General features: G+C 44.5%; 1 protein-coding gene and 1 pseudogene across 3 annotated transcripts in view; both read right to left on the reverse strand.

Annotated features, from left to right (window-relative positions):
* The window catches only part of TNR (tenascin R), a 409,187-nt gene that overhangs the window by 34,180 nt on the left and 350,245 nt on the right, over positions 1 to 24,762 (reverse strand). For all 3 annotated transcript variants that reach the window (XM_072733086.1, XM_072733087.1, XM_072733088.1), the window contains 9 exons: positions 13,391 to 13,480; positions 12,061 to 12,324; positions 11,189 to 11,458; positions 9,917 to 10,036; positions 8,861 to 9,007; positions 6,168 to 6,287; positions 3,381 to 3,524; positions 2,557 to 2,687; positions 1,517 to 1,649 (listed from right to left, as the gene is read on the reverse strand). In XM_072733086.1, coding sequence (XP_072589187.1) covers positions 1,517 to 1,649; positions 2,557 to 2,687; positions 3,381 to 3,524; positions 6,168 to 6,287; positions 8,861 to 9,007; positions 9,917 to 10,036; positions 11,189 to 11,458; positions 12,061 to 12,324; positions 13,391 to 13,480 — 1,419 coding nt within the window. The remainder of the gene's footprint in view (positions 1 to 1,516; positions 1,650 to 2,556; positions 2,688 to 3,380; positions 3,525 to 6,167; positions 6,288 to 8,860; positions 9,008 to 9,916; positions 10,037 to 11,188; positions 11,459 to 12,060; positions 12,325 to 13,390; positions 13,481 to 24,762) is intronic.
* On the reverse strand, positions 16,118 to 16,185 carry LOC112921876 (U4 spliceosomal RNA; annotated as a pseudogene).

A 24,762-nucleotide genomic window follows, 5' to 3' on the forward strand; every position in this document is an offset into this window, starting at 1 on the left:
CAAGAGAGGGCAGCCACTCTTGATACTGAGATAAGCCACTCTGTGAAAGAGCATGGAGCATGAGCGTAATTGACTTCAGCCCCATAAAGGGATCAAGTGTCCTCCAAGTTCCACTTGGTAAAGACAGGTCTTAGATTCATGTTTGTTTATGTGACCAAAGCTTATTTTTGTTTTTTAATTAAAAATTGTTTTTCTAATTAATTTGCTCATTGTAGACGCTTTGTAAGATATTGAAAATATAAAAAAGAAGGGAAAAGAGGACTCATTCATAATCTCACTACCCTAAAGAACCATTAGTGCGTTTGATCCAGTGTCCTGCTTTGCCATTTAGAAGAAGTCTACAAGGAGAGGCACCCGGGTAGGGATGGGGGAATGTTCCATCACCTCCCTCTCATGATGGGGGGGATGGGTTCTGGGGTATGGGTAGGATTCTGGTCACCCTAGTACTCTGAGGTGGCAGGAAGACATACATCTAGCGATAAGAGATATGCTTACACTTGCTCCACACGTGTGCATAGCCACACCCCCAGAATGTGGGGTGGGAAGACAGTTCAAAGTCTGGCCTGGGCAGTCCCACCTTACTGGCTATAGAGAGATACCGTGGGACGTGGTAGAAAGGATTGTTAACAGATACAGTCCCCACAACCAGATCAACTGAAGTCAAACCCCAGTTCTCTGACTTTAGAGCTATTGGGTCTTGGGTAAGTTGCACCTCTGTGTGACCCAATTTCCTCATCCGTAGCCAGGGATCATAGAACATAGTTCATAGGCTCATGAGGATTGAATTAGTACATGTAATGCAGTCAGAACAGTGCCTGCTATTAGTTTATTTCCTGTTTTGCACATTAGGACACTCTTATCCCTTATGGGCACTTTCAGGTATTTTCTGCTGATTAATTGGAGGAAGGCAAGAGGCGCAGCTGGATTTAGAAATAGAAGACCTTGGCTTTCGTTTGACCCAGCCACTTACTAGCCATGTAAATCATTTGATTTCCGTGCACTCTGTTTCATCATCTGTGAATTGGAGATAATAAGGCCCTTTTCACCAGTTGTTATAAGGACTGAGCTGAGACCAGAGGAATGCAAAACTGTTCTGTGTATGGAGAAGAACCCTAGACTTAAATATGGAGGGTTTACTCTTGGTACTTTTACGAAATGATTCTCTAATTACAGGCAGCAGAGGATGGAAAGAAGGAGGGAAGCATGAACTTTGCTGAGAAAACACTTGTAGAAAATCTGAACAGGAACCTGATGTCTTTACTTGGTGCATTTAGTGGATCCAGGTGGACCAGGGATTTGTACTGCTGGTTCCTATGGTTGTCTTGGTAGTTAAGAAGTTTCCTGGCAGGGCCTTGGGAGGGGGAAAGGGGGAATGGAGGAAACCTTTATTTTCCTTCACTAGAAGAGGCAATTGAGTTTCTTTGGTAGGTTCCTCCCTGACCAAGTCCCAGCAGAAGGTGCTGAGGAGCCAGACATCATACAGGGAAGAAGGCATCACAGGGGTGGAGTCTCTCACCTGTGGTGAAGGTGGCAGAGGTGAGGCTGCTCCGGGCGGTGTCCTGCGCTGCCTGCAGGAGCACTGTGTAATCTGTGCTCTCAGACAGGCCCTCCAATCGGATCCACGTGTCCTCTGCATCCACAATCAGCTCCTGTGGAACAAGCAAGGAAGGCAGGTGGATGGGAGTGACCAGCACACAACTGGGAGGAGCTGGAAAGGGAATCCCAGAGCCCACGGCCAGCTAGGTCAGTATTGCCATGGCCACTGTGCGCTCTCCATTCCACACCAAGGAGAGACCCGAGCCAATATACAGAGAGGATAGCTCCGTGTGAGATTTCGGCAGCTCCTACCTCACAGATGCAGATTGGCATAAAAATAGGCATGTAAATTATCAAACCCAGTGATTTGCTGACTGTACAAGATTCCTCAGGACCCAGGGAGGCAAAATCCTAGACCTCCCTACTTCATCTCCAGCAGACTAGCTCTGCTTAAATCTGTTGTGTATATTTGGCTTCTGGATGTGATTTCACTTTTTTAAAAAAAGGATTTCATTGTGAACAGAAGTTTGACAACCAGTGCTCTAGAAGTACTGTTTCAACTGATCATATGACACAGAAATTTGTCATCTCTTCACTGCAGGCTATACAGATGTAGCCTTTATAATGCTTATCAAGAAGCATAAAACACTGTTGAATTTGGTATCCAGCTCATGTTTGCTTGGCCCTGCTAGTGAAATTTTTCCCCAGAACTATGTATTTATAAAGGCTTGGAAGTTTCCAATGTGCTTTGTATCATCATATTGAAAGCACCAGCACCAGCAAGTGAGGTTGTAGAAGTAGACACCCCCATTATCCAGAGCAGAAATGAAGGCTCAGAGAGGTTTTGTGTTTTGCTTCAACTTGTAAAGAGAGTCATAACGAGCCAGGACTAGCACCAAAGTCTCTGGCTTGCAAACTCAGGCTCTTTCCTCAATAGCATGTATGTATCCATCATGGCAAACCCAGTTTTCTCCCTCCGGATTGCTTGATAGAAAAATTTCCTTTACAGAGAAATCTCACCTTGCGGCTTCCATCAGTGGATTTGTAAGTTAAGATGTAGTTTTCAATCTCTGCTCTGGGAGGCTGCCAGGAGATCAGGGCACTTTGTCTGGTGACTTCACTGGCTGTCAGGTTTGCAGGAGGGTCCAGGACTACAAAGAGGAGAAAATGCCAGGAGTGCCTGCCTCTCCAGCTCCTCTCTGTTTGATTCCAGGCACATGTATCTCTTTGCCCACCTATGTGGTCTCTGGGCTGCTTACACGCTGACCCTAGGTCTGGCTTGGACAGGAGCAGAAAGGGTGCTCCCGGGTCAGAAGATAATGAGTCAGTGTCATGATTATTCCTGCAACTATCCCCCTCTTTTCTCACCTGGGCTTCTGGACATAGGTGTGACATCTTCCAATTTGACTTCTGTCTGAAATCATGACCTTGTTAAATCTACATGTCTATGAGTTTACTCTTGAGCTTACTTCATTCCCACGTCTAATCTTTGTCTACTGTTCTGGCCACGATTGTACCCAGCAACTGTCTCCCAGATATCAAGCCCTGTAATGTGCATCAGATTTTTCTGGGCCAGATGCATTTCCAGTACTGGGCTCTCTTGGCCTGGTTCTACTACTGTCAGCCAGGCCCAGGATGAGAGCAGGAAACAGAAATGTGTCTGTTGCCTGGGATCTGCAGCTCACTTTAACTGGCCTTTGGGCAGCAGTCAACTGAAATACAAACAGCTCATAGCACTGTCAAAAGCCTATAGACTATAATGTAGGGAACCACATGGAGTTTGGTAATTTTTAGGATCCACATAAGCATCCAGGTGCTGGATATGTAGCCAACCACGAACTCACGGGTAGAGAAGTTGGTGCTGATGGTACCACTGGTGAGAGGCCCACTGGCGGCATACATGCTGACAGTATAGTGGGTGCTAGGAAGCAGGCCAACAAGCTGGAATTCCTCACTGCCTCCATCAACCAGGATGGTCTCCCCAGCAACTGCAATCAGAAGAACATAGATAAGAATTGAATAAGGCTATTGAACCTGGGGAAGCTTACCAAATCCAATGGCATTTCATAAAGATTCAATATTAGAGAATTTTGGAAAAAATATCTTAAAAGTCATTAACTTAGCATTGTATTCCACACAAGCATCCCTTCTCATCTCATTTTGCATCGTAATTGAGAAAATAGTCCTTATTTAGAGGCCAAATTGTTTTTTCCCTGACTTCTACTTGGGCCTCCAGGGTTAAAAAGAATAAGCTGAATCTTCTGTCTACATGGCTCTTGGCTCCCACCACACCCCCTAATCAAGTTCTCTCTTTGAGAAAATTTATCCCCAATCACCATGACATGTATGTGGCAATTCTAAAACTGTTGATTTTTTTATAGCCATGGGCAGAGCTTTGCATTTATTTCTACTGCATTTTGCCTTGTTGATTGAGTTTTGGAACACTGTTTTAGTTTATTAAAATATATTTGAATTCTATTGATCACAGTTTAAATTTTTTTTTTCTACTTAAGTAGAGTTGACACACAGTGTTCCATTAGTTTCAGGTGCATAACATAGTGCTTCAACTCTCCATACATTATGCTATGTTCACCACAAGCATAGCTACTGTCTCTCACCACACAGTGCTATTACAATATCACTGACTTAGTTTTGTTTTACATACAAATGTGGTACACATATCTTCTCTGTATCCATTCATGTTGTCAATAAAACTGTTCATTAGAGCGGGGCCAAGCTCTTTAGAGCTTGGTGTCTTTAGCATACTCTGGAGTCATTTAGCATTTAAGAAAGTTTACTGAGCAATTCCCCCAAGTAGGTAGGGTCTGAGGTTTCAGGTTTCTTGTGCATAGAAACATAGAAGGCATGCAAACAAGTAAAAATCCAAACCAGCTCTTTGAAAGAGCAAACATAAGGACTCTATCTTTTGAATATCCTCATTTGCAACATCTTGCCAGCAGTCATTACTCTGGCCATATCAAACCACCGCAGTTCCTCAAAAATCCTCACATTCTCTTGCATCCTACAAAGGCACTCAGGCTGCTTTTTGTCTTAGAATTTCTTTTCTTCTATTCTCCTTCTCTCACTTTATCTAAGGTCTGCTTCCTTTCTTCCCCTCAACACCCTCACCCCCATTGAGTGATCTCTCGGATGTGGCTGGAGCTGTTTTGTGATTGCTTATGTCATGACACTGCTCACATTGGGTTGTAACAATGTCCTGGTCGCATCATCACTAAAAGTGAGTTCTGTGAAGAAAAGAACCTGTGTTTTGTCTCTCAATCCTTACAGCCTTGTTGGGTGTATGGCTCTTGGGAAGACTTCCAAAAATTTTGTTGAATGGACGCTTATTGCTATGATGGAGCCGTGTGCTTTACAGAGGATTTGATAGAGGATACAGTGTTGAAACGAAGACTTAGAAGATGGGTTTGTCTAGGCAGACAAGTGGGGAGAGAATTTCCCAGTAGAAGAAACAACACATGCAAATGCGTGGTGGTTTGGGAAGGCATGATGGTGAGAGTTAAGAAATGCAGGCCCATGACATATGCAAGGAGGGGTAGTAGGAGTCGAAATGGATTGTGCATGCAATAGAGGGGTTATAATATATCCATAGTCATGATATTCATTCCTTGAGGAGATCTATTCAATCAGCTACCATTCTGTGCAATTCCAAATATGATCCATCATGTATTTTTCCATCTAAGTGATAAGTAGGTTTTTCTGATGCCTTGCTGAAATCCAAGTGTGCTAGCAGATTTGCCAATAAAAAAAAAAGATATAAAGTGGTTTTGGTAAAACTAATTCTTAGTGAACCTATACTGGTATCTTTTCCCAATTTATTTAATAGTCTGTTTTGGTTTTTATTTTCCCAAGCTTTAACAATCCGTTTACTTTGCAGCTTACAAAATTGGCTTTCTCTGTCATTTTTGAAAATTAAGACATCTGCTTATCTTTTTGTCTTCTGGTATCTTTGTTCTCTAGATTCCTGAATGTAATCCACAATTATATTCTGTGATCACATGTACAATTTAGGCAAGGAAATAATTTTCTTAGGCCTAGATACTTGAATTACTCAGCACTATTTTGCCTTGGGGTACTCTATTCAATTTCAAATAGCAGAAGGTGAATAAGCATGGTAAGACATTGAAACTCAAGATTTCATATTTGCTCAGTATTTTGGGTTGGATATGGTACACAAGACTAAAGCAACAGGCGTTTGCTTGCTCTGGATCCTTTGTCACCATGTATTATTTGTTCTAAGGATGGTGCTTTAGTATTTTTCTCACTATGTAAATACCTAGAAAATTGTGCTTTTTTGCCCATAGCATTTGGGGGCAACTCTCAACTCAGTTTTGAATTTTATCTTCCAAGTGCTATTTCTCAGTTTTTGTATTTGCTTTTGTTTACATGCCCTTCTTGCACCTTTCAGATTGAGCTTTCTGATTCCCATAGTTGATATAGTTTGCAGAGTTTGGGGATATCTTGAGAGCTTTACAGTGAAAGTAAAGCAGGAAAATTTCTGTGTTTCTCAAATTGATTAAATGTCCTTTTTTTTCCCCCAAATTTCATAATAGTCTTCAGCCCCAGGCCCCACCATTCCCACATGCCTGATGCATAGACCTGTAGATGTTCACCTGCAAAGTGTGTGAGAATAATGACATAGTTCTCCACTTCACCCACTGGCGCCTTCCACTGCAGCAGGGCTTCTGTTGGAGTAATGTTGGTAGCAGTCAGATCCACAGGGTTGTCCATGGCTGAAACAGAACCAGAGAATATCAGGTAAAGGTAGGAGATACTAAAGGATGGAATCCCAGTGAACTATCTCCTATAGTTTCACCCATCATGCACGTCAGCTGTGTGCCCTATGAACTAATGAAGTGAGTGGAGACCTCTTTCCTTTCTTCCCTTCTGATCCCATCCTCCTCCCTTTCTTCCTTTTCCACAGTATGCAGTTCTGTCCTTATTGGCTGCAGATCTTCCTTTTAATTCATTCACTAACTTATGTGCAGAGCACTGTCATGTGCTACAGGGGATTCCAAGGTATGGCTGTTGTGTTTTACACATTTAAACCTAGATGGAGAAACTAAGAACATAGAGGAATTGTTAAATTTCTTTAGTTAATGAGATAATTTGCTTCCCAGGCTCCTTGTACTTTCATGAATATAAGGAGCATGCCTTGTGGAATGATTTCTGTTAACAAACTTCAGGAAGTGAGGTGGGAGGCCCATGAAGTCAGAGTATCCTCAGCACCTGGAACTTACAAAGTTCTCAATAAGTGATTACAGAGTGACTGAATGGGACTCAGATTGCCTCTGAAGCCACATATGATGAGTGCATTCTTGCTTTGCTATTCATAAGCTCCCTTTGTACTGAGTCCCAGGTATCCCTTTTGTGGCCTAGAAGGTCAAGAGGATTCTTCTAGGCTAAAGGCTAATAGTGCCTACTGGGGGGAACAAAGTTTGTTCATTATGGGACCAGCTTCCTCATCTTATTTTATTTGCCCATGCTCTATGTCTTTGTTTCTTACTATGCTTCTCTTCTATAAAGTTAGGATTTATTTTAGAAATTGATGTTATTATAATAGTTTGAGGAATCAACTCAATCTAAGGGTCATGTAATTTACCTTTGGGGACCAAGATGTGCTGTCAATTTGGCCCTGTTCTCTAACTGCAGGTTCTATTGCTTGCCTATGTTCCTTATTTGGAAGCAACAACTGAAATATTTTTAAGATTTTAATATCTGAATTGTATACATAATCTGTATCTTTAACAAGTTCTTCAAATGGAACCTTATGAAAAGAGACAAGGAAGAAAAGTCTTGGGAGACTACAGTTAGCATGATCTCTCAGAGATTGACTATGAGACCCTGAAGGAGTACTCATTTCCCCAAATTGTAAAATCATAGACCTCACATTAAAACAACAACAAAAGAAGACATTTCTGTCGGCAATCTGTTTATTGGGAGTTACCACAATAGCTCTGTCTGAACCCGAACGAGGATGGTTTGGGTTGGTGCACTGCTGAATATCTGCTTTACAGATACTTGCTGTTTATAACCAAGAACCCAAGGAATGAGTTTCTTTTTTTTTTAACCTAAGTTGCTGATTTCTTTTACCTTAGGGGTAGGAGGCTCTTGAAACCCATTTTATTGCCCTCAAAGAGAAAACCATCTAATATCTTTACCATGAATTTCTGAGACTTTCAGTTAAGTGAGAGGGGGAATTCTTTTGACTCACTGGGCATCACTTTGAGTCAATATTTCTTGATTTCCTAATGGTCACAGGTAATGTGATGGAAAGGAAAGATTGGACCAAAACATGACTGGGTTATGTGTAGTTAGAGGCCTGGAAGGAAACTAGGGAAGATGAAATATATTCTGTGGTGTTTTTTTTTTTTTAGAAGAATAATCTTTTTAGATTTTGAAACATTCTGAAGGCACGTTTCTTTGGCTATTACTTTAAAGATGTTTCTGGGCCTATGAGACCATCTACAAAAACAATGAGGAACTCCAAGTTACCTTTTCCTCATTCAAGAAATGCTATTCTCTGAGGAAATTAAGCAGCCTCAAGAAATCTGGGTGTTCTCCTAATGAGGCAAGCCGGATCCTTCCCATGTGCTATGGGAATGATAGCTTAACTGGGAGGTTAGGTCTGGAGTCTGGGGACAGAAAACTTTGGATGCCCCCTCTGGTGACTTCTATAACTAATCTTTCCTAGCTCTGCGTGGTGGGCTGACTGAGGGGCCAGAGCAGGAGAAGCAGTGGAGCTGCTGCAGGAGCTCTGTTCTCAGGTGTATCCAAGGGGCTCCTTTTCCAAAAGAAGGCCTCCATCTTTTGAGCATAAAGCAAGAGCAAATGCAACCACTTGGTGGCTTCTGACCATGATGAGGAATTTCAGGACCCCAAGGGTTATTACTGGAATAATAACCTTTTCCTTCTCTGAGGTAATATTTACTTGGCTAAGTCTTTTTAAAAAATTAGGTGAGATGATTTAGATGTCTGTTCTGGAATTCACTTCCATAATGTGTCTTTGAAAGGTCACCTTTCCTATTGAAAATTCCATGAACATTTTCCACCTAAACCAATAAGACTCTTAGAAGAGGGCTACTCTCTAAACAACCGGTATTAGAGAGGAATACCAGACGGGAGAGAAATCGTAAGTGGCTTTGCATGACACAGTGAGTCAGAGGAGCACCCAGGAAGGGAGCTTCTGAGCCCAGAACCAGTGTCCTCTGTACTAGCCAGAGCAACTCCACTGTTTGCCTCTTTTGTCTGTTGCAGATCCTCAACCAGGGTCCTGACTTGGCTCATGACACGGAGACATGCCTACCTGTGTGAATGAGGGTACAGATGCGCTCACTCTCCTCCCTGCCCCGCACACTGTTGAGACTGATTTCATACTCAGTGGCTGGATACAGTTTGGTGATGGTGAATTCCGTCACTGTGTTGGGCACCACTGAACTGTCCAGTCGTCCAACTAAGGAAGAGCAGAAGCCACTGTTAAAGTTTGGTGGATCCTTCATCAACACAGCTCATGGTACAGTCTACATAGAAGCTTCTGGTAGCACTTTGTCATGAAGCAGAGATGGGTTCAAGGCCCAGCACTCAGTAGGGAAGGAAGATAAATGGTTCATAGACTGGGAATGTTGGAGCTTGATGAGGCCTTGCATACTGGTCCCACCCCCCTCATTTTATAGGTTCCTTGGAGCAAAGAAAAAAGGTGGTTAGGTGGTTTTCTTACAAGCCAGTTTTCTTAAGGCAGTTTAGAGATCATGGCTGCAGAGAGTGGTCCATGAAGCTCAGAGACAGGGTAGTCCGGAAAATTATCCCACTGGCCCCCCAGGAAGTGGGCAGGCCCTCTACTTTCTTAACAATGTGACATGCACCAGCATGAACTGGCAGGATTCAGGGGAGGTCTGGGCCAACTTTTTCTGACTCATAACTTGGCTGGAGTGGCAGAAATAGGACCACCATCACTGTGGCTCCCTCTAAGGCTCTATGTGTCTCAGCTGAGTCTTTAGGCATTCCCCAGGATTCTAGTGTTGGACTTCTCTCTCTCAGGAAAGTGAATGTGACCCTGGATCCTGATAAGGATATACTCACTATACTGCCTAGATAAGGTGACCATGGCTACCATGGTTCACTCTGCGGATGGAGGGTCTACTTTCTGGGTAAATATAGTCAAGCCTTTTGTCAGAGGAATTGGTGAGTTCAAGATTTCTTGGCTGCTTCTCCTCAACCCACTTTCATTGTGATGGAACATGCCACAGAGAGGAGGAGAATGCAGGTAGGGGGTGATATCCTCTGGGACATGTAGTTCTCCCATAGCAATCTTCACCTAGCTCCAAATCCCATCCATTTGTGATAAATCAGATAACTTTGTTACCTTGTGTTGGCCGATATGATACTCGGTAGTAATCAAAAGGTGCAACAGGAGGGCTCCAGGAGACCATAACTGAGTCCTTCGTCACATTGCTAATTGTGATGTCTTTGGGAGGATCAATTCCTACAAGGACCCAGGTAGTTGTGGGAAAAATACAGAAAGCACAGTGTGAAAAAACAATTCCTATCCTCGGTTTCATATGGACCAAGAGCTAATGGTGTGCCAGAGACAGACAAGATCTTTGTGCTTGATCTTTTTCCTTAAAGCCATGGTCAGGCTGAAGTTTCACATGAAATCCCACAGGTATTAACTAAAGTTAAGCCATGTTCATGGGGAATATTTTAACAACATGTAGTCAAGTTGGCAAGCTCTGTGCTTGCTGTGCAGCAACCATTACCTACGTGAAAGCCAGTTGGGAACTTACCCTTTAAGTTTATATGTTTTGTTTTGAACTGAGAGTAAATAATATGGTCATTTTCTCTGAAGCAACTTCTCTTGGACAAACTCAACTCTGTTTCTCTTATTTTTTAGCAGCCACCTATAGTTCAATTTGGAAAAACTGCCTATTGAGTCTAGATGGATTTTAGAGCACAGGTCCAGAACAAATCCACTTTCCTAAATTGTATTTCATCTGTACCAGATGTTTTATTCTTTGACTACTGGAGGGTCACAGGGCCAAAACCAGCTGTGTGCTTCATCCACTTATCCAGGTTGTGAGTTCTAGTTAGTATGTAGGAAATGACCCAAATACCATGTCCTCACCCACATGAACACTCATATCTGGGATTGTATTTGAGAATGATGAGAAAAGAATGATCCAGTACATCTCAGAGTGCCTGTGTTTTCCAAAAAATATACAAATCAACCACATTTTCTGAGTCTCTGGTTCCTACATGGTTGTGTGCTAGTCCTATATAATTTTGAGGAAGTATCATTTGTATGAGTGACCTTATTGCACCATCAAGAGATGGAGTTTCTTCTTGAAGGCTAACTCTCTTCGGGCTGGTAGTGTGAAAACCTCTCAACCAAAGCATTCAAGTGCTGTCATCCTCAAGACATTGAGTCTGTCCTACCTTCCAAAAGGAAGTTTCCCATCTTACACATTTTATGCAGTCCTAGAAGAGGTGGCTTTTTCGGAACAGGTCATAGACCCTCTTTAGCCAAGTGAGGCAGTTCCCCACTTCCTGGGAATTTCTCTTTGTAAATTTCATTGACTTGCTAAAGATCTCTGTAGGAACCCCCTTCACCACCTGCTGTCAAGTCCTCCAACCTCACCTGTGGTGATGGAGCCCACGATGGGCTCAGAGGTCACTGTTCCGTGGACTGCTACCAGGTTCACAATGTACTCAGTAGCTGGCTGCAGACCCATCAGGACAGTATGCCTCTTGGTAGCATCCAGAGAGACCTCTGTCATCTCTTCTTCTTCATCGCGAGGGCTGTAGTTCAGAATGAGTCTGTCTGCTGGAGGGGATGGGTCACTCCAGGTTATGTTTACACTGGAGGAGGTCACGTGAGAAAAGTGCAAATGGGAGATGGGGCGGAAGCCTGCAAATCAGAGGAGATGATGGTTCTTAAACATACATGAGGTGGTGGGACCCTGGCTAGAAGAGCCAACTGACAAAAGCGATCTGCTTTCCTTGTAAACAAGGACTACACCTTTACCTGCTGACTCAGAGCTTCCACCTCCTCACTCACCAGTCCTGTTTACTCTCCTTCTCCAAGCCACATACTGAAAAATGAATGCCCTCAGCAGGGTAAAGCCTCTTTGAGTTATTCATAATACTCACCCAGGGTTTAAAATCTTTATTCTGGGAGAAATTTAACATGATCCTATGGATCCTCTGGATGCCCACTCATTTAGTGCAGACAGGGGAAGATGTATAGAATCAACCCCTATGTCCAGGCTGTAGGAAACCAGATACAAATTTTCTGACATGTAGGTAGACTTGCTTATCTCTCCCCATCATTTCCAACCATTCCATCTTGATATATTTATTAATTTCTCCTCTATCTCTTCTTTCCTTACCCACATTCCACCTTCTCTAAACAAAATGGTGCATTGGAAGAGTGGGTTACCTAGATGACCTTCTGGCACTAAAATCCCCATTAAGCCCTGAGCCCAGCTGGGATTTCTGCTACCCTGGTACCTGTGAAGGCATCCACAGTGGACTCGAAGCTTTGCTGCCGACCCCTCTCAGCAGTGATTGAAATGATGTATTCTGCTCCAGGCTCCAGATCTGTCAGTGTGTATGAGGTCCTGTCCTTGGGCACAGTGACTTCTGAGGCGATCCCGGAGGATGGGGTAAAGGTAATTCGGTAGTGATCAATGGGGCCACTGGCCTTGGTCCAGATGAGGGAGATGGAGGTTTCCGAGGAGGCAGTCACCATGAGGTCCCGGGGACTGTCAAGTTCTGTGGATCAACATAAGTGGCCTATTTTACACAAGTTCCATAGATTGGCCAATATTTATTGGAATTGGACCTCCCTGTGGATAACTAAGCTATCAGCAGGCCTGCTGACCATGATGATTAGCTTGTCATTGCTGACAATTATCTCACAATTTTGTTAAGTGCCTTCCCTTTGAAAGATGGCCAGGGGCTTGGTATATAGATGGACAATCTTCATAAAGGCATTTGTAGCTCCAACACCACTGGAATTCCTCCACCTCTGGGGAAGAGCTGGCTGCTGATTGTCAAGCTCTATATTCATTTTCTATCCGCCTTTCTCAGCAAGCCAACCAGGGTAAAATAGGAGCCACTATCGAGTAGGGATATGACATTCCTGGCAACAGTAGCTACCCCTGTTCCTGAGGCCATTTTGGTTGACTGGCCATGGATGTGCAAGTCTGAGAACTCCTTGGGACCCATGTCCTTGTGGTTCTCTAGAGAGGTTGTCTACACTAGAATGAGTCTTGGGACAGGGATTGTTTCAAAATCCCCAGCTCATTCCAGCCTGCCTGTTACTAGAGTGACTGAAATTTACCCAGAATTTGGAAGCAAATCTGTTGGATCCAGAGTAGCAAGGGTCTCCGGTGGACTTTTCCACTGTCCTTAGATTTAATGGGTTGCTTCCAAATTTAAACCTTTATCCCTGTGGCCTTTATGAGAGCTTCTGTCATGCATCGTAAGGAACATCACACTCTTGCCTATTCTGGGGTGGTCTAGAGAAACATATGACCTGCTATGACACCAACCTATTTGGAATTTTACACATCTGCGGGCAGCCCTTCAGACCATGGGAGATGTGCACAGATCTGTGGGGAAGAGAGGGAGACTACCCTGCATGTTGATGTCAGAGATTAGGCACAGAGATCAGAGATCTGCAGGTAGATGTTGTTTCTAGGCTGGTAACTGTAATCCAGGGACCTGTTCATGAACGGGCATTGCCTTCTGACCAAGCCTTTCCAGGACAAGCCTCCATGGCTTCTCAGGTCTACGGAGTTTCCTAGTCTTCTTCTGCATCAATCCTCCTACTCACCAGTCCTGGCATTCATGGTGGCTGGCACACTTTGCTGTGAGTTCATGACAGCAGATATTCCAACTCCATACTCCGTGCCAGGCACCAGATCTGTCGGTAGATGCAGAAACAAACATTATTCCATATGTGTCAATGGTAGGGAAGCCAAAAAGGAGAGAAGCAAATGAGCTTAGATACCTTTTAAGATATTTTTTTTTTTAAGATTTTATTTATTTAAGAGCAAGAGAGATCACAGAAGGAGCGGAAGAAGGAGAAGCAGACTCATCACTGGGCAAGGAACCTGACTTGGGGGTCGATCCCAGGACCCTGGGATCAGGACGTGAGCCGAAAGCAGACACCAGCCCGAGCCACCCAGGTGCCCCTCCTGTTCAGATCTTATGTTTAATCCTTCCTGAATCATCTTCTAATTTTATCTATTAAGAAATCCCAATTTTACCACTTAGGAAATCCATATCAAGTCAACAGGATGAAGTACTCAGTGCAGAGCTTCCTTCTTGCTGCTGGTTTTGGGAAGGCAGTGAGGCTGCCCCTGTCAGTAATCTTCAGAAATGTGCTTTCCTGTGGAAGCTCTCCCTGTGGTACTTAGAGTCTTAGGATGGTTACAACTAGTGAAGAGAGTCCTTGTATAAGCTATGAATTAGAGGAGTAGGTAATCGAGAGGGATTGTGTGGACGTGGGCCTTTAAAGCATTTTTTAAACATTGTGTATGAGCACCAATCTGCACCTTTTATAGGCAGGGATTGAAACCATATGAGGACTCCAGGATCCCTTCTTGGGAGAAGACACACTGGTTGGACTTTCTGAGCACAGGCTGTCAGGCCTTTAATGTAGGGGCAGACAGAAGTCCTGTTGCTGTGGGCTGCCTACCAAGGTCAATAATTCAGACCCCAGGGTATTTGGAGTTATGGGTTCAATCTTAGGATGACTTCTGGGGGACTCCAGAAGATGGAAAAGATGCAAAAACTGTTCAACTATAAAGGATGCAAGTTTCTTGGGGAAATCCTTTGGGGGTTTAATACAGTGAATCGTTGGGAGCCTCCTAGGATATCTGCCATTATCTGGGGTGTTTCCCTACCTTCTCCCACATTCATTTTCAGACTAACTGACTTGACTGGTATATTAATTTACTATTGCTGCTGTAACAAATTACCACGAGGTAGTAGCTCAAAACAACACAAGTCTATTATTGTTTAGTTCAGCATTAAGCAGGTCTGAAGTCTAAATAGTTCAGCAGGGTTGCAGCCTCTGGAGGCTCTGGGGGAGAAATTATTTCTTTGCCTTTCCCAGCCTCTAGAGACTGCCTGCATCCCATGGCTTATGGCTCCTTAATCTATAGCATAGCATTTTCAAACCTGTTTTTCCCTCTGACCTCCTTGTCCATTGCCTCATCTTCCATTCTGACTAATCTCCTTGTATCTCTCTTATAAGAACTGTTCTTACAGTGGCCACACCTGGATAACTTAACCACATCTACAATTTCCTTTTTTCCATGTAAGATGACAGAGTCACATGCTCCTGGGATTAGAATGTGGGCATACCTAGCATCTAATTCACCCTCATTTACTAGAAGTGGGATTGTAGAAAAATACAAGATCAAATCATCACCTGTGATGATGAGTCTGAGTTCTTCTGGTAGGCTTTTTTTGGAGGTGGGTGCTCTGTGTGGGTCCACAAGAGCCCTGGTTGATGATCATGCTATTCTGCATTTACATAACATTTATTCTTTTCAAAATACCTGAATGTGTTTTGATCCTCACCACAACCTGAGGAAGGTGGGATGGGAGGTCTTTTCTCCACCTGCATTAGTTTCTTGTGGCTGCCGTGACAAATGATGACAACAGGATGGCTTACAACAACAGAAATTTATTCTACCACAGTTCTAGGATCTAGAGGGCCAACATCAAGTTGTCGGTGGGCAGGGCTCCTTCCAAAGGTTCTAAAAGGGAGCATCTTTCCTTGCCTCTTCCAGCTGGGCTTTTCTTACTTGTAGCTGCATCACTCCAGGCTCTTCCTCTATTGTCTCATGGTGCCTTAGTCAGCTCGGGCTGCTATCATCAATCACCATGGCTTAAAACACATTTATCCCCCATAGTTCTGGAAACTGAGAAGTCCAAGATCAAGGCACCAACATATTTGACATTGGATAAGACCTCACTTCCTGGTTCATAGAGGCCACCTTCTTGCTATGTTTGTGAATATACACAGTGAAAAGAACAAGAGAATTCTCTGGGGTCTCTTTTATAAGGGCACCAATCCTATTCATGAGGGTTCCTAGCTCATGACCTAATCACCTCCTAAAAGCCCTATCAACTAAGATCACAATGAGAATGAGGCAACACAAACATTCAGTCTGTAACACATGGCAGTCTCCCTGGGTGTCTAGGTCTTCTCCCATTCTTTTGAAGACACTGGTCACATTACATTTAGGGCCCAGTCTAATCTGTTATGACCGCATTTTAATTTGATTCCATCTGTAAAGACCCTATTTCCAAATAAGATCACATTCCAGGTTCCAGTTGGACATGAATTTTGGGGTGGACACTATTCAAACCAGTACACCATCATATTGTAAAAAGAAACTCAGGCAAAGGTTCAGGCCTTTTAGGAGGACTGGAATGTCCTACCCTGCCCCCAATGTCATCCCCTTGCCAGAGCAGCTGTGACTTCCCCAGGATCCCTGAGGTAATAGGAATGATTTTGACAGGAAATGCATTGAGCAACCTTTCCTTAACAATTAGCAACAATCATGCCTCAGATAAACCTCATAGGCTATGATACTGCCACTGCACAAAGCTAACCTTTCCTTAACAAATGGCTTGTGTTTTTGTTTGTTTAAGAGTTATCGATTTATTTAAAGCTGGGGGAGGTGCAGAGGGAGATGGATTGAGAGCATCTCAAGTAGACTCCCCAATGAGCACCAAGTCTGACATGGGGGTTGATCTCAGGACCCTGAGGTCACAACCCTAAGATCACGACCTGAGCTGAAACAAAGAGTCAGACACTTGACTAGCTACATCACCCAGGTGCCCCACAAATGGCTTGGTTTAATGAAGGGGAATGCTGACGGTAGCCAGAGGGTTCTGCACCCACCTCTTCAGTATGGCTTTAGGACAGTCGATCCAATAAATGCCCCCATACTTGAGTATGGTAAAAGCTACCAGGCCTTACTGACCAGGCTCCCTTGAAGGAGTATATTAGAACCAGCCAGCCCTGTTCTCCTTTTCTCAAACCAAGTCCCTCCACTTCTCAACTCTTCATTCTTTCTCTACAGTGTCATTACCTGTGGAAGTAAAGTTTAAAGTTTGACAGACTTTGAGGTCAGCCGTGCTTACATTAACAACATTCAGGCTCTGCCACTTTCTACAGGTGTAACTTTGGTACTTGATGTCGTTGAGCTTCAGTGTTGGTAGAATGGGAAGACCAATGATCTGTATCTTGGAAGGTCATCGTGAGGATGAAATGAAGTGCAGTGCCGGTCCTGATAGTAGCCAATATCATTATTATCTTGCTCAGAGGACTATTCCAGGATCTTGAGTCCTTTTTTGGGGTGCCCCAGGCAGGTACAGGCTGGTCCTCGGCACACTTGTCATCAGTTTGCTGATGTTTAAGCTTGTTGGCTCCGACGAAACCAGTGATTCAGGGAGTTCAGCTGTCGGTGAGGAGCCGGCCCCTGGCTGGGTGGAGTACCTGTCACTAGATTGAGTGGGTGATTGCAACGCCCCCAGAGCCGTTCCAAGCACACATTTATCTCTGCCAATATGTTCTGCGAGTCCCAGGTACATCCTTGGTTGGAGAAATTAGATTACCTTTGGGACATAAACTACTTTTCTTAGGCATCTGATTGAAACCTTCAATTGCCTATAATGAAGTAGAAATTCTCTGACGTAGATGAAGGGTGACAGTTCGATGGAGTAAGACAGAAATTATATGTTGCCAAACGGATCTAACATGTAACGTTTTCATCTGAGTTTCTTATTTATGAAGCTTAAATGAAATGTTCAATAATTTACAACAGAATCATCTTTTCCCAGAAAACTGCAGAGCAGAATTTAAAGTACTCTCGTCCCAGGCTTTCTGTCTAGGGGATGGGAAAGTGGGACTCTCTTATAGGTTCCTGCCTGCTGCTTCCCTTTGATTTTCTGCAGCTTTCTTCCTGTGCTACAAGTGAATTGTTGCTCTTTGCCAGCAGGTAAAATACAGTTCTGCTGGAAAAGAAAATGTGTATCCGAAGCATATCCAGCACACTAATACATCAGCACTCTGTGGACTCCTAGGGATTTCTCACTTTCTAAAGACCCCATTGCTCTCTATCAATGCTCCCTTTATCTTTCCATCCACCTCCTAAAAGTGGTGGCATATGAATGGCTCTGTTGCCTTGCTTCACAATAGCTCAGAAAATTCATCCCATAGGAAACCACCACTCTCCATGCCTCATAGAACTTCCTTTGTTCAGCTCAGAGGTTAACACTTTTTTCAACTCTTTCATGGCACACCCATTCTTCTCTGAACTCCCAAAGCATGCAGTTCATTCACTCACCAAACATTATTGAGGGCTTCCTTTGTGCCAGGCATAGGGGATGCCAGGGTGAGCTGAATGGATGTCACCCTTGCTCTTCCCTTAATGACATAAAAAAAATCTGTACTGAAGGAGGACATTATTTATTGAGCACCCACAATATGCCAAGCACTGAGCTGCATGCAGTAGGTAATCTAGAAGAATAATGAAGAAGAAAAGAAAGGGAAGAGAGGAGGGATAAAAATTGAAGGCAATTTCTCTTGAGTGTCTGATGGCTAAGAGTATTACTACTAGCTATAGTTTCATAGAGATTGCACCTATTTTCTCATTTAATTCCCCTGCAACTCTGCTAGGAAGGCATTACTGTTGAGCAAATAGTGGCTCAGAGAAGTCCATACCTTGACTACGGTCATAAGGCTAATATACAATAAAACTGGCCTTGGAACTCAAGTCCTTTGTTTTTTTCTGACCTGTCATAGCACGGTCCCTGTCCCTAAGAATTTTACAGGCTAGTGGAGGGGAGTGGAGTGGCAGATTGGAATTTAAGTAATCTGGCACCACACCATGGGCTGCTAAGGAAATCATTTCAGAGGAAGCACGAGATCATCATGGACAGTAATGGCCAGAGGAAGATATCTAGAAAAACTTGAAAGCTAGCCAAGATTAGGGAAGGAGAGGGAAGGAGATATGGAATTCTCGTGGGTAGGATGGGGCATGGGAGCAGGAAGAGAATAATTAGGGCTGAAGAGCAACAAGAACAAGCAAATTCTCCCCTCGGACTGCAAGGACCATGGGCGATGAAGGTAGAATGACTCACTTCCCCCTTTTGGGGAGACTTATTCTTCCAGCTTCCTGCTGCTAGCAGGGAAGTTGTGGGGAGGAGCAGGCCCAAGAAGCTGAGATTGCTACCTCCTGCCAGCAAAGACATGAAGAAGACACCCGGGCTCTGCAGGCTTGGTTGGGTTCAGGTGGACCATAGAAATAGGGACCCTTTCCATCTCCCAAGAACTGTGAGCCTCAAGTCTTCCAAACAGGGATGAGGGTTTGGTTGGCCCTAGTGCATTTACAGGACACCTGCTATCAAAGGGAGGCAGAACCTGAAGACCCTTTGCCTAAGGACTTTATAGTCCGTCTCTCATCCCTGGGTCTTACAACAGTCATGTTATATTGTTACTGTTAGTTTTCATGTTGGTTTCCTCATTAGACTCTTAGGTCTTGGGTCAAGGGTTTGATTTTTTATATAATTCAGTCCATAGCATAGTGAAAGAAATATGTGATTCATGCAAGCTGCATAGCAAGGCTGATGGGAATGTTGGGAAGACTTATGAGGGGATGTCTGAACTGGTTTTTGAAGAATCAGACGTATTTGGGTAGAGAAAGGGCATCACAGGCAGAAGGAATAATAGATGCAAAGGGGTATCTAGTAAACTAATTCATGAAAACCAGGGATCTAATATAGGGGCGCTCATAGGGGAAGTTCCAGCAGTGGAATTTGGGTACTAGAGATTTCATAGATGGGACATATTTGGAGACAGACAGAGGATCTTCTGAGAACCCCTGAAATCACACCAGATGGGCTGCAATCTACTTTTTAATATAATGGAGGTCTAAGCTCCCAGACTCCCCATCCTTATTTTCCTGAGTGATGGTATGAGGTTTTCCAGGGTTCCCTGAATGAATCAGGCCTTGGAGGATATCTGGCTGCTTGGTTTGAATGTGGATGATGTTCAGGCATCAAGAGAAGCAGCCAATTCCATGCTGACTTTAAGGAAAGGACTGGCCCCACAAAACTATATTAAAAATACTAAGGAACGTTTTTGAATGCAACTCTCTTGTTGCCAATGAGATTAATTAGAAACATGGCTCATCACCTCCTATCCTCAGGAACATCCCATCCCTGGGACTTCACTGTAAACAAGCTCTCCTGCTGAAGAAGACAAAGTAGGAGGTGAAAGATTCCCACCTGGCTTTTCTCCTGGTTCCCTGGGCCCAGTCTTTTAACGCAAATAAGGGGACAGATGCCCTTATGTGCCAGCTCTGTGAGGAGGAGGAGGGGTGTGGAGGCTTCTGCCCTTTCTCTCCTCTCTTCTACTTGGGTCTCTGCAGCCCACTCCCCAACTTTCTGGCCCCTGGAAGGTGGCACCTTGTTCAGAGGGCACCTTACCAAAGTGGCCACTTGGGGGCGCTGTGACATCACTTGAAGGAGGCTGAGCACAGTCTGGCCAGGCCACAGGCCCATTGCCCGACTCCTCCTCCTCAGAAGAGCCTGCAGGGCGTTGAAGGTCTGGCACTTAGTCTGGTGTTTGTGCCCTGGCAGGGTGTGCAAGCAGGGTGAAGTGAACATCAAGTGCCTTGGTCAGCACCACTTTGCCAGCTGGACTTCTCTGGGAGGCTCAGATTTCTTCATGGAAAATCCTCCTGTGGACAAGCACAGCTACCTTTGCACCTTGAGGAACCCACCTTCTCACCACTAGACCCCCATTTGAGCCTCAGGAGAAAGTATGGCTTTTAGTAGAAGGCTTCTGTTCCAAGTCTTCAGCAATCAGTGAACTTGAAGGTGGTAACACACACGCCCAACCTGTGGTGTCAGCCCTTTGCGTGTAAGTGTGTATGAATGTGTGCATGTGTGAGTGAGTGTGTTGTGTGTGGCTGGCTGTAAGTCCCTGTTTCCTTGTGATCCTGTGTCGTACTGTGAAGTCTGCAGGAGTATTCAAGGCCGTGGGTTTCCTAAGTCCAGTGGATGATTGGTCTGATTAGCAGCCTGTGGCCCTGGGGATGGAGGTAGGCACAATGCAGAGAGAGGTGGCTGGGTGGGAAGTGCCACCAGGAGGCTCCCAGGCAGGCACCCCATGGGGTTGCTCAAGGAAGTGATGAACTGGCTCTGGGGGGGCTGGTTTAGAGCCCAGTGCTCACATGGCCATAGGGGCTGGCTGCTTTTACCTTTCTCTTGGTCACACTTCTCTCCTCAAGTATGGGCTTCCATTCATGGGGGAGCACCAGGCAAGAAAGTGTAGATGGCTGAGGACAAATCCCTTTACCCTCTTAGCAAAACACTGCAGCCACAGGCCTTTCTTAGGACAGATAGAGAGGAGTCACCTCAGACACAGAGCACTGTTTATAATTTGCATTGGTCATAGGCATAGGGTTTTTTGACCCAATATTTTGACCCAATCAAGAAATGAGAATCTCCTTCTTTCTTCACTGTCCCCCACATCTTCCCTCCTTCCACTCAGAGTTTTCTACAGGGTTGATTGTTTTCCATTGCTACCCAGAAATCCCTGGGGGTGCCTGTCCCTGGTAAGTGCTGCCCATCCTAACCAAGAGGTACCTTGATGCACCTATAAACTACATAACACTCAGGACCCCTTGGAGACTCCAGGTACGGTACATAGGCCAAGCACACATCATCCTGCGTGAGAGGCTGAGCCTAGAAAGTTATCATTAAGGACACAGAAGCCACCAGAGCAGAGGGGAAAAAAAAATAAACCATTGCAGACACTAAGTCTGTTGTTCAGAAACAAATTCATACTCCCGAGAGAATTCACTGGGCATCGCCTACAGAGAATAATGGAAAAGAAATGCTTGGCATTTTGTGCCAGAGCCTGGCCTCTGGGCTGCAGAGGAGGAGGTATGTGAGGGGAAAGCTATGCCAGGGGCCACTTGCTGCGAGCCCTCTGCCTGGCTCAGAGGCCCAGAGAGTCAGCAAGGGCCAGTGGCCCACAGCGGAGGGGTAAATGTGGCTGTGAAGATGAGGGAGTAGCAAATACATACGCCACAGGATGTCAAGGCTTAGAGTCAGCCCTGAGAGGAACGGGAGTGTGAACTTGTACCAGGGAAAGGCCAGGTTGCCGCGCATCCAGTCTGAGCTTTGTGGGGATTCAAAACCACAGAAGATCAAATGGCTGTTGAATGTTCTTTATGAACCAGTCTCCATGCAGAGCTGGTGTATGTAGATATATATGACTCATTTCATCCTCCCAACAACCCCAGGAGGGGTTTCCCATGCTTCAGTTTCCTGGACCTGAGGACATCATGTCTTCATCAAAGACATCTTCATCAAAGACATGATGTCCTCAGGTCCAGGAAACTGAAGCATGGGAAATTTAAGAAATTTGCCCCACACGCACGTCTCTGAGGTTGGTTTCAAACCCAAGTGGGCAACTTCAGGAGCCATGCTCTGAATGAGCACTTCTCACCTATTAATGTGTGCACAAATCCCCTGGGGATCTTCTAGAATGCAGGTTCTGATTTGGGAGATCTGGTGAGGAGAGGGCTATAAACCCCTCCCCCCATGATGCCTTGCTGCTGGTGCACACACCCCACGGTGAAAGGCACAGTCTCTGCTCCGTGCCACACCCATTATCGGAAATCCCAAACTGTCCATTAGCTCACCCTCCTTGTCCTCCTCCTCCTTATTCATCACATCATCAGCTATATATGGAGTTTGCTATGTTAGAAGCACTGCATTACGCTCATTGAACACATGATCTCATGAAAGCCTCTTCACGACAGTACGAGGTAAATGGTACTATTCCCATTTTACAGAAGAGGAAACAGAGGCTTAGAAAGGTGAAGTCAGGCGTCCCAAACCACACAGGAAGTGGCTGCAGAGTCCAAAGTTCTGGCTCTTAACAGGTTCCACAGAACAAGCATTCAAATAAAACTGGGGGAAGACACAAAGCAACCTTGTTCTAGGAGTCTCAGTTATTATTTTTCTTTATCTTTTTAAAAATTTGAGATGCAGTTGACATACAATATTAGTTTCAGATGTACAACATAATAATTCAATATTAGTAAATGAAGAAGTCTAGTTAACATCCATTGCCACATATAGTTATAAATTTTTTTCTTGTGAGGAGGATTTCTGAGATCTGCTTTCATATATACAGTAGAGTATTATTAACTATGGTCACTACACTGTACACTACATCTCCATGACTTATTTTATAACTGGAAATTTGTTCCTTTTACCACCTCCACCCATTTTGCCCACCTCCCCCCAATCCCCTCTTCCTGGCAACCCCAATCTGTTCTCTGTATCTGTGTGTTCCCCAGCTGTTCTTGACTAGGAGATAGGAAAGTGGGGACAGGGAGAGTTGGAAGTTTCTACGTTCTCTTTCTGGCCAAGGACAAACCCACAGGTGACCCTGAAATGCCCTTCCCATCCATGGCCAGAGTCTTTCTTGATACATGCAAACAAATAACCTGTTTGGAACCAGAAAACAAAACAAAACAAAGCAAAACACAAGCCTTGGAGGCTGAAAAACTCTCCTCTTTAGGGTCCAAGTTGGAGAGTGAGGGAAAAAACACAAGTTATCTAGAGCTGGGATCAAACTTCTCCCTCCTTCTGCCTGCCCTCCTTCACGGTTGGTCCTTCTCTTCCCCCAGACACCACAGCAAGAGAGCCAACCACCCTTGTAATTCGCATCTCAGCAAGTACAGACATACTTGATTTCCTTACATGCCTATAATTCCTTCTTAAATCACATAAAGCTATTTGCCTTTATAAATCTCCTCAGCAGTGAGCTCCCCAGGATAATTATGTGTAATATATATTTATAGTTTTATTTCGCAAGCCCGACTCTAACCAAAAAATTGACCTACCTAAGCCCACTCCTCAATGATCATTATTCCATTCCTTATATGTTTGTGCTTTGACTGTACTTTACATTTTAGTTCTTTAGTACGAGCAGCCCTGGAATGGGAGGCTTTTGGCAAGTCTCAGAAGATCTTGCTTTGAGCCACAGCTGGGCCCCTTGCTGGCTTTGGGCAAGTTCCCAAACTCTCTGAGCCTTGATTTCCTCATCCATAAAATGGGGATGGTAACATCTGTCACAAGGCCGTTATAAAGATTAAATAAGCTGTAACTCCGTGAAGGTGCCTGGAATAAGATAGATGACCAATGAATGTAGAAGCTTCTTTGCCAGCCGTGGGAAATAATCACTGGGACATGACTAGATTCTTCTCCATATCATGCATGAGTTTATGGCATATTCTCCATCTGAACAACTAGCCATCATTTTTGTAAATTGCTAATTGCCAAATCAGCCTGCGGCTCTAGGAAGGGATGGGCTGTGCTTAGACTCAGCTCCCTCCTGCATCATTTCAGATTTTTTTTGTTTAGCTTAATCTTTGTGAATGTCTCCATTTCTCTGTAGAGGCCTTTATGCCAGCTGGTGTGTTCCTGCTATGTTTAATTCACCCCCATTAACCTGCTTGGTCAGCATATCTTTCCATCTCCTTGCTGTGCTTCTAGGAGTGCGTCTGTCTGGAAAAAGCATTTATTATATTTACTTTAACTGGCCTCATTTTGCAAGGCGGTCTGGGAGGAAAACAGCTCTGATTATACTGCCCCTGTTTACTGTATGCACACTCTGCTATGTATCCCTTGTCTATGAAGATGGCAAATGCTTTTGCAGTAAGCCAATACACAAGTTAAATAGAGTCTCAGTGAGCACACTGGCAGTCCCTGGGCAGCTGGCTTGCATGGTCTCCTTCACCTAGAAACCATGGCCCATATTTTGTAAAGTCCAGTGGGTAGGTTTTCCTGGGTGGGTGTGTCTAAGGGCCCAGGAGGAGCGCTGGCTGGGACCCACATCTCCATGGGGACAGGGCGTGCTCCCTGGCCGAGTATCATGGTGACCTAGGATGTTGACTTCATTCATGCCATCACCAGCTCACCTTCTGATTGCAGTGGAGCCAGCTGACCCATCTCTGCCCCTGACCTTGCTCCCCTACCACCAGTCTCCACACTGCAGCTGTACATAGGTAGTCACGGCATCACCTTCTTTAAAATTTCTCAATGATTCCCCATTGCCCCCAAGAATAAATTCAAACTCTTTATGGGGTGTATAGG

This window comes from Vulpes vulpes, chromosome 13 (assembly GCF_048418805.1).
Source record: "Vulpes vulpes isolate BD-2025 chromosome 13, VulVul3, whole genome shotgun sequence".
In the NCBI taxonomy this organism is placed as follows: Eukaryota; Metazoa; Chordata; class Mammalia; order Carnivora; family Canidae; genus Vulpes; species Vulpes vulpes.